Below are 13,773 nucleotides of genomic sequence, written 5' to 3' on the forward strand. Positions count from 1 at the left end.
GATCGATATCAATCATCCAGCACACATGGGAGATCGTTCAGCGATATCGTTCAGCGTATGCACCATTAGGCCTTCCCTACTTCCGCCTTGCTCCTCTTCAATCCATCCTTCATGCTGCTGCTCAATTCAGCTTTCTCTTCATCCGCTCTGCATCTGCCTCCCCTCTCCGCCAGGCCCTACACTGACTGCTCTTCCCCTATAGAGTCCATTTCAAACACCCAAGGGCGTAACTAGGGATGTGAAAGTGGTGCTGTTTCCCAGGGCGCAGAGCCCTGGGGGCGGCACTGTCGCTGCCCCTGGCTAGCAGGGTGCAGACAATATCACTGCTGCAGTGCCGCACAGAACGTTCTTTGGACGCTCCAAACATGCACCCTGCAGCCTGTACAGTCACCAGGAGCTTAACCCTAACCCACTCTGTTGACCCTGCACCCTCACTATAGTTATAAGCTGTCACCAACAGGACCCTTTTCCCTTACGTTATCTTCCTTTGCCTGCCAGTGCCATCATCTCCCCCTATGGCATTCCTGTTGAAATCAGTGGCATTGAACCTGTCTTCTGTGCCCATGAACTGGGGTACAGCTACAGCCAGTGATCATAGCCCAGTTATGGTGACCTTTATGCATTGTATATATTGTTTTTTCCCGTTATGTTAGTACTTTTGTCTTCACTTTGAGGCTGATTCAAAATGGTGTGCAAGCTCGTTTTATGGATGGATCTTGCGATTTGTCACGCTGGGCATAATCTGTATCTGAGCACATGCAGTTTTCAGCAACTATGGGTGAGCCAAACGCACCTCAGCTATATCTCCACTAGCAGCAGACTGGGCATGTAGCAGGAAATGTGGGTTCCCGGGAGCTGAGCGTATGCAGAGACCCCTCTGATTTCAGATGGATCTCTTTGCACCAGTTATAGGGCTAGTGGAAGGGCCTGCTGATAGTGATGGTGGCTACTTTCAAATGCGGATGGATTGAGGATGTGCGTCGGTATAGATGTAGCAATTTCTGAATAAAGGCAGAGATCCACATTTATTGCTGAGTACAAAATGTGGCCACATCTATGAATATGTCCCTTCATGTGCTGTTTTTTATGCACCCTATATGGTTTTGTGGACCCCTTGTGGGGCCCTATAAATAAAGGTTAACTTAATAATACAGAGCACACAACAATCTCAAACATCTGGTACACACTGGCATGCTCCCCGCTATCACTAGTTTTTCACTCACATTCCCCCTGCCCACCAGCTTTTCACTCACATTCCCCCTGCCCACCAGCTTTTCTCTCACATTTCCCCTGTCCACCAGCTTTTCTTTCAAATGCCTCCTGCCCTGCACATTTTCTCTCACATTCCCCTTGCCCACCTGCTTTTCTCTCACATTCCCCCTGCTCACCAGCTTTTCTCTCATATGCCTCTTGCGCACCACATTTTCTCTCACATTACCCCTGCCCACCAGCTTTTCTTTCACATTTCCCCTGTCCACCAGCTTTTCTTTCAAATGCCTCCTGCCCTGCACATTTTCTCTCACATTCCCCTTGCCCACCTGCTTTTCTCTCACATTCCCCCTGCTCACCAGCTTTTCTCTCATATGCCTCTTGCGCACCACATTTTCTCTTACATTCCCCCTGCCCACCATCTTTTCTCTCACATGTCCCCTGCTCACCACTTTTCTTCCACATAGGCCTTTTTATAATTAAATATTTGTGGCATATTCCCCCGAAAAACACACGTTTTTGGGGGATATACCCAAATATACAGTATCCCCCAGATGTATTATGGAGGTATTGAAGCAGATATCTCCGATATCTGCTGTGGTCCCTCCATTTCCGACAGTGGCCACAACCCCCATAGATTTCTATGGGTGATGCAATGCTGACAGATTTACCAAGCTACGGAATGCTACACTTTGTAAAATTTACTGGGAAAAGGTTCTTCCGGAACCCATCCGGGCAATGGCCACCATGCTTGTGTGGTCTGTAGATCGCGCATGTGCAGGCGTCATGGCACAGGATTGAAGAGACCACTGATCCCTCTTTAAGGGCCCCTGTCCCTGTTTGCACAATTTCATTCATCCCGGCGCTAACATCACATCTTGCAATGCAATCATGGATGCTAGTATCGCGCCCAGATAGCATTGCAAATGCGATTATTGATTAACTCTGTCCACCAGCTTTTCTCACAATCTATCTGTCCACCATGTTTTCTCTCACATGCCCCCTGCCAACCATCTTTTCTCTTGCATGCCTCTCTACCAACCACTTTTTCGTCTTACATTCCACCCCTGTCCACCAGCTTTTCTCTCACATTCCACCCCTGTCCACCAGCTTTTCTCTCACATTCCCCCTGCTCACCAGCCCTTTTAACATGTAGCCCTCTGCTCCCCAAATCCCTTGTAACCCCCCAAAATACCAGTGTTCTCACTTGCCCCTCTTCTCCCCAACACCCTTGCAATCCACAGACATCAGTGCTCTAAGCAGATGAACCCACAGTGTACAACAGCAAAGCAACCAGGACCCTGTGTAACTGGATTACTGTGTAAAATAGCAGCACCTGACCACAAACAGCCTCCTTACCACACTTGTTGAACGGACCATTCACCCAGCTGCAGCCGATAGGCTCATTCACACATTACGATGATATTGATTACCATACCCCCAAATATCCATGTTTGGACTCAAATCCCATTGTCCCTCTTTCCTGCCAAATTGTCAATCTTTACAGTTGAATATATGTATCTGTAATATTCTCCACTGGTTCTAATGGTGCCTACACACGGTCAGATTTGTCAGATCATCGATAACAATGAACAATTTAACGATTTCAACGGCGTTTTGAAAGATTTTGTCAACGATGAACGATTTCTGACATTAATTAAAATGAATGAAATCGTTCCAAATCTTACTGCAAACACAGTCAATGTCAGAGATCATTATCTGACATGCGGGAACGCGCACCGTTGGTCGACGCATGCCCAACATGCCAAAAGATATGAACGATTGAACGATTTTTACAATCGTTATCGTTCATATCTGATAAGAAATCCGACCATGTGTATGCAGCATCAAACTTATCAGCATCCATCCTGTATATTATTAAGTATTTCAGCGCACTGTGGTGTTTGTCACAGTGTATAGTATTCTTATTATAATTGTATAGGGCGCTTAACTATGCCATTGGTGGCGGTGGCTAGATGACCCGTTCCACTGTGAATCGCTCAAATAATCCCCCTGACTGCCCGCTTCACTGGGGGGGCTGGTCTCTTATCCCCAATGTTTACAAAGGGTTAAAAAAAAAAACAACTTCCGTAAAGTAAATGCGTATAAGGATATATACAGTGGCATTTGGTAGAACCAGTTTTGTGATGTCACTTCCAATTACATGGGCTTATAGGCGCATGTTATATGTTTCATTTTAACGCAAGTGGATTCATTGCTCCAAATAGCTTTTTTGTAATTCTAGGTTTCATGCGGCTGAATGAACTTCATTGTTTCCACCTGCAATGAGCTAATCCATGTGTATGTAGGTGTTGCCTTTCTCATTATTTTAGCCCCTCTCTAACACAAATAAAGCAGATTTTCCTACAAGCTGGCTGAGGTCAATGTCACTGCGTTCAGTCAGCGAGGGTTTGAGTTATTTGTATCGCATCATTTCTCGCTGGTTTCGTTTGAAGACATTTGCAAATGTTTAAATTTAAGGGAAACAAATCTATAATCTCCCGTGTCATAATTAGTCCAAACATGCCAGCAGTGACAAATGACCCGGGCCGCTGCAGCCGTCAGGCAAGCCTGGAATATAAGCAGCGGCCACCAGGCAAAATTCCATTTTGGTGTGAACGTAACTAATATAAACTGCACTCTGTGTAAATGTGAAGGCTGCATGCACGAGTAGACTAGGTAAGTACGTATAAACTCACATTTATAAAGGTGGGAGAATTAAATAGTGATTGCTTGTCTTTCTATCCCCCCCCCAGAATTTAGCAGACTCGAAATGGCGTTTGCGCCGCCTAAGATCGTAGAGGGAGCGAAACTTCAAACGAAAATGAGCACGTGGACCCCGCTGAACCACCAGCTGATGAATGACAAGGTGATTGTACAGTCCGTCTCAAATCTGAGATTGTGTGATTAGCTGGCACAATATATTCATTTGCTACAATTAATTATCCTGTCTTAGAACTCATTTATATACACACAAGCTGCACAGTTTAGCTCCTAACTTGTTTGAAAGTTACTGATACCCCTTTTACAGGGTCTGACCCTGGATCTGGAACATGGTTCCAAACTGAGTCAGACCTGGGACAGACCCCTTTCACACCGTGGCACTGACCTGGGTTATTCACGGGTCAGTGCCAGTGGTGTATCTATAATGGGTGCAGTGTGTGCAGGGCACATGAGCCCCCGTGTCCAGTGGGGCCCCGCACCGCACACCCTGCACCCATATTTTTTTTAACTTACCTGTCCGTGGTCCCGCGTCGGGTTTCAGCGCTGCTCAGAACACGGAAAATTGGCCGTGGCGGCCATTTTACCGGTGTTCTGTGCATGCGCAGTAGACTCCGGGCACACTCTAGTGCCCAGAGTCTACAGAACGCCGGAAAATGGCCGCCGCGGCCATGTTTCCTGCGTTCTGCACATGCGCAGTAGACTCTGGGCACACTCTAGTGCCCGGAGTCTACTAATGCTTTGATGGCTGGCCAGCCGCGTCAGTCGGCTGCCGGCCACCAGGGGGAAAGGAGGGGGCCCTGCACGGGGAGGGCACACGGGCCCCCTCCTCTGTTAAGACGCCCCTGGTCAGTGCCGTTCACACAGCTCCTGCGTGCAGTGGAACTCATTTGTCGGCGCTTGGAGATGACATCATTTCCAAGTGCCGGGACATCCGGAACTCCCCATGCTGTAAACTGACCCGGTTTGGATGACATAGGTTACTCTTTTACACTGCAAGGTTACATGGGTTGTTCCCGTGTTCATCCTTGTTTGCTACCCGAGTTGGATTGCCGGGTCACACGACCCGGGAATCCAACACTACCCCCATTATACTGAACCGCGACCCAGTTTGGCACGGCAACAACCCGGGTCGAAGCGGTGGTGTAAAAGGGGTATGACAGGGGTTATCCAATTTAATTTGTGAGCTGAGGATGGGACAGGACCTGGGCAGAACAGTGCATTGCCAGGCACCATTGCAAAACCTATATAGGGGCCCCACTCTGCTCTGAAACGCCACATTCAAGCTTTATAGGTGTGGGGCCTGCTTGAGGTGTTCGCTAACCGCACGCAATGCCCAATGTTTGTGCAGTTGAGCGATTATTTGCTACTGTTCATGCACAAATTATTCTGAAAACCCCAATGGCAGATGCGTTACCCTGAGTGTGCACACAATGGTACTGTTGCGTACGCATCCGCAGATAATAGATACGGCGAGGCGAGACTATGGGCATTCCTGCTCTGTCACTGGGAAGTGGCCTGAAATGAGCGCCGCCAAAAAAATCAGTTGCGTGGGCGTGTTATGGAGTGTTGAGGGCGTCTCTGCAAGCGCGCTGCCTTCTTAGACGCCAAATCCAGACAGAGACATTGCAGCTGCCATAGACAGATGTGCGTGAGGGTGGGCCGATAGTGAAGTATCCATAACCACGGCAGAATTGCACTGCGCACGGGCAGAGAAATTGGCGTCTCAGGGCTTTCACACTAGTATGCAAGGGGGTGGCTTAAATGCCACAATGGCATATTATTCCCTCCCAAAAATGCTAGAAAGTCATTGCATGTGTCAGAGAGCCCATGCATTGGGAAGGAAGACTAAGGTAAACTCGCTGACAGGATGATCCTGCCAAGCACAACGCAGGAATCCATATTAGAAGCATATTAGATTCTGTTCTCCAGCTAAGGTGAAACGCGTGCGGTATCTTCAACTAAAGTGGGTCACAGAGGAGTGTATTTCATACAGTACATGTCACGTGCAGTCATCCAATCCAATGTCAGGCTTTAGCAGTTTAGTATAGTCAGACTACTGACATATTGATGAGATGTACGGGATTGAGCGTCATGGGTTACAGCGCACAATTAACGGTATTAGATAAGTTCATAGCTGTATCAAAGTAAATGATTCCTATGGGTGACAGCGCCCCTCTACACACTGTACCATTTTATTATATATAACGCCTGTGGAGCATATTTCACGGTTGTGACTCTATGTAAAGATAAATGTTAGATTGTGGCATGTACAGATGTTTTATAGTTGGGGATATTTATTATAAGGTAGCTAGATAGTTGTGATTCCTGGCAGATGACATCCTGAGAGCGCATGTACCGTGCTTGTAGCTGAGAGCGCATGTACCGTGCTTGTAGCTGATAGCGCATGTACCGTGCTTGTGGCCGATAGAGCATCTACCGTGCTTGTGGCCGTTATCGCATGTACCGTGCTTGTAGCTGAGAGCGCATGTACCGTGCTTGTGGCTGATAGAGCATGTACCGTGCTTGTGGCAGATAGAGCATGTACCGTGCTTGTGGCCGATAGCGCATGTACCGTGCTTGTAGCCGATAGCGCATGTACCGTGCTTGTAGCCGATAGCGCATGTACCGTGCTTGTAGCTGATAGCGCATGTACCGTGCTTGTAGCTGAGAGCGCATGTACCGTGCTTGTAGCCGATAGCGCATGTACCGTGCTTGTAGCCGATAGCGCAAGTACCGTGCTTGTAGCCGATAGAGCATGTACCGTGCTTGTAGCCGATAGAGCATGTACCGTACTTGTAGCCGATAGCGCATGTACCGTGCTTGTATGTGCTTGTAGCCGAGAGCGCATGTACCGTGCTTGTAGCCGATAGCGCATGTACCGTGCTTGTAGCCGATAGCGCATGTACCGTGCTTGTAGCCGATAGCGCATGTACCGTGCTTGTAGCCGATAGCGCATGTACCGTGCTTGTAGCCGATAGAGCATGTACCGTGCTTGTAGCTGATAGAGCATGTACCGTGCTTGTAGCTGATAGAGCATGTACCGTGCTTGTAGCTGATAGCGCATGTACCGTGCTTGTAGCTGAGAGCGCATGTACCGTGCTTGTAGCTGATAGAGCATGTACCGTGCTTGTAGCTGATAGCGCATGTATCGTGCTTGTAGTTGAGAGCGCATGTACAGTGCTTGTAGCTGAGAGCGCATGTACATACCGTGCTTGTAGCTGATAGCGCATGTACCGTGCTTGTAGCCGATAGCGCATGTACCGTGCTTGTAGCCGATAGCGCATGTACCGTGCTTGTAGCTGATAGCGCATGTACCGTGCTTGTAGCCGATAGAGCATGTGCCGTGCTTGTAGCTGAGAGCGCATGTACCGTGCTTGTAGCTGAGAGCGCATGTACCGTGCTTGTAGCTGAGAGCGCATGTACCGTGCTTGTAGCTGATAGAGCATGTACCGTGCTTGTAGCTGATAGCGCATGTACCGTGCTTGTAGCTGAGAGCGCATGTACCGTGCTTGTAGCTGAGAGCGCATGTACCGTGCTTGTGGCCGATAGAGCATGTACCGTGCTTGTAGCTGATAGCGCATGTACCGTGCTTGTAGCTGATGGCGCATGTACCGTGCTTGTAGCTGATAGCGCATGTACCGTGCTTGTAGCTGATAGCGCATGTACCGTGCTTGTAGCTGCTGGCAGCAGATATTTTGACCGTGAAAGAGCTTACATGAACCATATACATATGACCTTTGTATTTACTTAGGTGTTTGAAGAAAGAGGAGCTCTGCTTGGAAAGTGGGTAAGTTGTGATTCTTCAGTCATTACTGCAACAGTTTCAATAAGTATAATAATAATATTGAATATTTTCATAAAAATAACATTTACAGGTAATGTTTGTCTGCCAATGCCAAATGTCTCCCAAGTAACATAATTCCTCTGTGCAGTCCACAGATGTGTCATTGCAAATTTAACTGACGTGCTAGGCTTTAAGATTATAGCTTTTTGTCCTAGAACAAATCTACTCCATATAGTGCGTTAAATCTGTGAGGTGGCTACAGCTGTTTCTGATACATGATGTAGGAAATATTTAAACTTTGATTTTGAAAAAAAGTGCAATGCAAAGTGAGGATAAAGTTGCGATACACGTGTGAGTGTGTCAGACATTATAGGCCATAAAGTCCTAGACAAAGTTGATTTGAAACTGCAACATATGTGAGTTCCAAATGATTGTCAGTCCTGATAGAAAGTTGGATGTCGGGAAGCGGAGACAGATGCTGACCAGGAACAGACACCAAAAACAGTTCTTAAGACTATATAACATTATCTGAATGTAGCGAATGTATTGTAACTGAAGCCACAAATAAAAGCGATAACTTATTAGAAAGGAGTTCTAAATAGGATAGTAAAGTATTTATTAAATTCTATAACATGTAGTAAATATACCATATACATATTTATTTATTAAGAGAGAAAGTGTGTGTGGTCTGTCTGTTTGTCCTTTATGCACGGACAGAGTTTTGTGCCTAGCTCCGCTCGCTCTGAATCAGGGCCCTCCTCCATGAAAATGGAGCGGCCTCCTGGCCGCTCGTATAGCTGTGGGTGACCACCCACAGCATATGCGAGCGGCCAAAAAGATGGTCGCGATGGTCTTCACCATCGCGACCATCGGACTTGCGACGGAGACCCTGCGGTAGGGTCTCCCTGCCACAAGCCCTGGAGTGATTTTGGCTCTATCAGAGCCAAAATCACTCCCACTGACATCACTAGTGATGTCAGTGGGGACGGCTTCAGACGGTAGGCGTTCCCATGGGAACGCCTCCATCTGGCAGGCACGCCCCCGGCACGCCCACCAAAGGGTGTGTGCTGTCAATCAACATCGACAGCACGCCCCCTTTGGTGCGAGACCCGGAGCGATGGAAAGCCCGTCGCTCCCCGGGTCTCGCGCATGCTCACGACGGGGCTCCCTCCGTCATGTGCGCATGCGCAGTGGGGAACATTGACCCGCTTGCGAGCGTACTGCTGCTCGCGAGCGGGTCTGAATGACCCCCTTTGTCAGGGCCACACACTGTCACACAATCCCATAAAACCAGGACACTCTTAAGTTACACAGGTTCTGGGGCTGAGGGGCTGGCTTTATGCACACACTGTCACACTCTCATCTCTTCCAAAGTGCTGTGTTATATCATTTTTCCAACAGCCACATACACGAAATACGGAGATAGTCAGCCCGCTGTGTTTGCATGATAAACTTTGACATTAAACAGTGACTATTGACTTCCGGCTCCGCCCCTAAACGGAGGTGGCCGCAGGGTAATGCTGCTCTAGGAAGCCAGCTGCTACAAATCCGTTTTCGGGCCCCCGCGCAGGTGCAGGGAGTGTCAAGCAGTGCATGGAGAGGTCTTTACTTCTCTCCATGCCGAATAAACAGCAGCGCCAGCGCTCAGATCGGGAGAGGCGCCAATCCAAGATGGCGGCCGCGACCTCCCTGCAAACACAGCTCCAAGCTTCTCCTTCACCTCCATCTGTGTCAGCATCTGCCCCTCAGAGTGGGGAAACCCCTGCCCCTGTATTAGCCTCCTATGCTGATAGAGTGAAGGCTATAAGAGACACCATGGCATGCAGGAACAGACAGACTCCTTCAGGCAGGCACTGCAAGAGTCAAACAACAATATTGTAAAGCTGCAGAAAAAGGTGCAGATTAATGAAGCTAAAATGGGAGAAGTGTTCCAAGATGTGTTCACAATGAAACAACAGTATGATACCCTCCATAAACAGCATCTCCATACTCTTAATAAATTGGACGATTTGGAGAATCGGTCTCGGCGGAATAATATACGCATTGTGGGTCTGCCCAAAACCGTTAAGGGTGAGTCCCTTAAACGTTTTATTACCACATCATTGCCGGAATTGCTGGAAATTGGTGTCTCCTGTACTGATATGATTGTCGAACGAGCACAACGTATTGGACCGCCACGTGACAAACCAGACACCCGGCCAAGAGTGGTGATATTTCGTTGCTTGAATTTTCTGCACCGTGAGGCTATATGGCTAGCATCTAGGAGAAGGCGCTCTCTGGTGTGGGAAGGTCGTAAGATGCTCATTTTTCAAGATCGCAAAGATTTTTCTTCGTTTTGTGCTGGTCTAGTCAGAGACAATAGTCGTTTCGCCTTAATGTACCCGGCAAGACTCCGTCTGTTCACTGAAAATTCCTATTTGGATTTCTCAACACCAGATGACGCAACGGCATATCTTCAGGAAGAAGCTGAAGCTGTGATGGGTGATTCTTCTCCTCCTCGTGTGGAATCCTAGGGGTGTCTGTTAATTTCAGACTAAGTAATCTGATATTTGATATATCCGTTATGTCCTATGATTTATGCATATGCTCCTAATCCACCTTTCTCTCATATAAGTGTGGATATGTTTTGTTGCGTTTAATACTATTTAGATCCTTAAAGGTCTTATGTTGTATTATTTGACACTGTTGAAATGTTATAAAATGTTGGGAGTGACTGCTTATTTCAGATTATCTCAACTGATATTTGTTCTGTCCGTTATCTTCTATGTTTTATACATATGTTCTTAATCCATTTTTCTCTCATATAAATATGGATATGTTTTGGTACACTTAAATATTTGTACTATTTTGATCCTTGGAGATCTTACGTTGCATTATTTTATAATGTTGAATTTCTATATTGATGTCGTCGGCGGTGGCGACTATTCTGTCAAAATTTATATATGAATGCATTCCACTGATCTCTATTTGCTGATATATAGCACTTGGTTGCCTATTTAATATGGAATTGCGTTCAATAGCTGCGGCTCTTTAGCGACTTGTCCCCGTGATAACTATATTGTTGGTTGTAGTTTACTTTCCTTAGTGCTAGGAAGTCCCAATTGTGGCCCGATGGCCTGCAAGGTTATTCCTGCCTTGCTTTGTTTCTTTTTCATTATTCCTTTTAATGAAAATTGTACTCACAGTTGTATTTCCCCCCTTTTCTTTTTTATAGTTTTTTTTATTCAATTCCCCAATTTTTTGCTCATTTTATTTCAAACATGACAGTGTTTTCTCAAGATATCTACGCTTTCAGTAATGTATTCTCTATGGTAGTGTTTACACTACCTATGTATCATTTACTATTCTCACTATACGATGCAATGGATATATATGTTCTGATATTTTTGTATTTCCTCATTCTCTGATATGGCCCCATTGAAGTTTGGTTCATGGAATGTTGGTGGGATTAATTCCCCCATCAAACGCAAGAAAATACCTATATACGTAAAGTGAATTTAGATGTTATTATGCTGCAGGAGTCTCATTTGATGCCTCCGGAAGTCCTTAAGCTTAACTGTATGGGGTATTCAGTTTTGTGTTCAGCCTCGTATTCCTCTAAAAAAAAAGAGGTGTTGTCACTTTGGTTAGGAATCAACTCTCTCCCACACTCTTTTCTTTGAAGGCTGACCCCTCTGGTAGATACACAATATCTGAGGTGAATATCTTGGCTGATAAGTTCGTTATTTGTCACTTATATGCTCCAAATGTATACTCACAAGAGTTTTTTACAAGTATTATTAGCAAAGTTATCTCTACATTTGGACTCATCTATTATATTTGCGGGTGACTTTAATATGGTATTTTCAGAATACATGGATAGACAGCGACCTCCAACTCGTATACGTAACCCCCCGTCACTAGGTATTCCTTTAATGGCCTCAGAATTGCAGTTAATGGATGTTTGGAGAATGTTACACCCGACTGACCAGGAGTACACCTGTTTGTCAGCTGCTCATTCCACGCTGTCTCGGATTGACTATATATTATTGTCTGAACCACTTTTAACTAGAGTAGAGGACTCCGGTATTGAACCAATTGGATTATCAGACCATGCATTAATCTGGTTTCTTATGGCCCCAGTGGTTGATAGTGGATCTTACAGACCATGGCTTTTTCCAGCGTACCTTGCAAATTCTACTAAATTTCGTAGGCAAAGTGGTGTGAATACGAAACTAATAATATCATTCACAGGGAAGACCCCTCCCTGTACTGGCAAACTGCTAAGTCAGTTCTCAGAGGGGAAATTATAGCTTACATCTCCAAACATAAAAAAAGAATGTTCCAAATTGTATCTGCAGGCCCAATCTGATTTAATGAACTCTTATCAAAATTTTAAGGTTACTCCTTCCCCTTCTAATAAGGAAAAATATTTAAAGGCGAAATCTCACTTTGATGCTGTTGTCGAACAGTTTGCTGCCCGTCATACTTTTCCTAAAAATTGTCATTTTTATAAACATGGCAATAAGACAGGCCGCCTTCTTTCTAATTTGATTCGTAATCATTCATCCCCCGCCTCTATTGTATCCCTTTTGGACCCTAATGGTAATATGATTAAAAAAGGTCAGGATATCGCTGAGTTATTTGGTCACTTTTATAAAGACCTTTATTCGGACCCACTCATAGACGAAAGTAAAAAGCAGGAATTCTGGGAAAATATTACTCTCCCTGTCATTACTCAGGAACAAGCCGACTTGCTTATTACTCCAATAACTTTGGAAGAAGTTTTGGCGGGTGTTAAAAAATGAAAGACGTTAAAAGCACCTGGCCCAGGTGGCTTTTCTGGGGAATTTTTTAAGATACTACAAAATAATATTTGCCCATCTCTAGTTTCTTTCTATAATTCTATTCTCATGAATAATTATATCCCTCCATGTTTTAATTCTGCGACTATTAAAGTACTTCCTAAACAGGGTCGTGACCCCTTACTTCCAGCATCTTATAGGCCCATATCCTTGTTAGATACAGATTACAAGTTGTTCATGAAAATAATCGCTAACAGACTGAAATTAATCTTGCCCCAAATTATTGCGCCAGATCAGACAGGTTTTATTTTGGGACGCCATTCTGCTATAAATATCCGCAAGGTGGTTTCTGTGATACAGTTGACTGTCCTGACTTCAGATAGTTGTACCCAAGTCCATTATTTCAATGGGCGCCGAAAAGGCGTTCGACCTTGTCACATGGGATCACCTTTACTGCACTTTATCCAAATTTGGTTACCCTAGTCAATTTATTTCTTTATTGTCAACATTATATTCTTCCCCAGTAACCCAGGTGTTGAGCTACGGTTATCTCTCCTCCTCGTTTTGTGTTCAGAGAGGTACTCACCAGGGGTGTCCCCTATCTCCCCTTCTGTTTGCTGTGGCATTAGAACCAATGGCGATCGCTTTGAGAGCCTCTACCGACTTTAAAGGTATTTATATGGGATCCACTCAACTTAAAGTGTCCTTATTTGCAGACGACATGCTCCTGTTTGTCTCTGACCCAGTGTCTTCCATCCCGGCTATAATTAAATTACTATCGAGTTTTGGTTCATTTGCGGGGAACAAAATCTATCTCCATAAATCTGAGCTGATGCCCATCGCGAATACTTCTCCTACTGATTTACAACACCCGGCTTATAGTCATTTTCGCATTTCTTCTAATCAATTTAAATACCTTGGTATTAACATCCCAGTGTCTCTATCATCATTATACCGCTTAAATTACACCCCTATTATATTACAATTATCCAAAATGTTAGATGCTTGGAAAATGTTACCCCTTTCCCTTTTGGGTAGAATAGCCCTCATTAAAAGTGTAGCTTTCCCAAAGCTATCTTACCCGATACAAATGTTACATATTTGTTTAGGTTGATCAGATGTGAAGGCTGTTACCAAACTGTTTACTTCCTTTTTAAGGAAAGGAGGTCATCCTCGTATTGCAGTGGCTAAATTACAGTTACCCAGATTGAAAGGAGGCTTAGGACTGCCTGATATTCTTAACGTTCATGAGGGCAATACATTTCAGATACA

The 13,773-nt window shown here is 45.4% G+C and overlaps 1 protein-coding gene across 2 annotated transcripts in view; it reads left to right on the plus strand.

Moving 5' to 3' along the window:
• The window catches only part of FBXO16 (F-box protein 16), a 55,587-nt gene that overhangs the window by 3,868 nt on the left and 37,946 nt on the right, over window positions 1–13,773 (plus strand). For both annotated transcript variants that reach the window (XM_088447558.1, XM_088447559.1), the window contains exons 2-3: window positions 3,966–4,078; window positions 7,685–7,720. In XM_088447558.1, coding sequence (XP_088303684.1) covers window positions 3,983–4,078; window positions 7,685–7,720 — 132 coding nt within the window. In that variant the 5' untranslated portion in view covers window positions 3,966–3,982. The remainder of the gene's footprint in view (window positions 1–3,965; window positions 4,079–7,684; window positions 7,721–13,773) is intronic.

This window comes from Taudactylus pleione, unplaced genomic scaffold, assembly GCF_031769625.1.
Source record: "Taudactylus pleione unplaced genomic scaffold, aTauple2 ptg000434l, whole genome shotgun sequence".
NCBI classification, from domain to species: domain Eukaryota; kingdom Metazoa; phylum Chordata; class Amphibia; order Anura; family Myobatrachidae; genus Taudactylus; species Taudactylus pleione.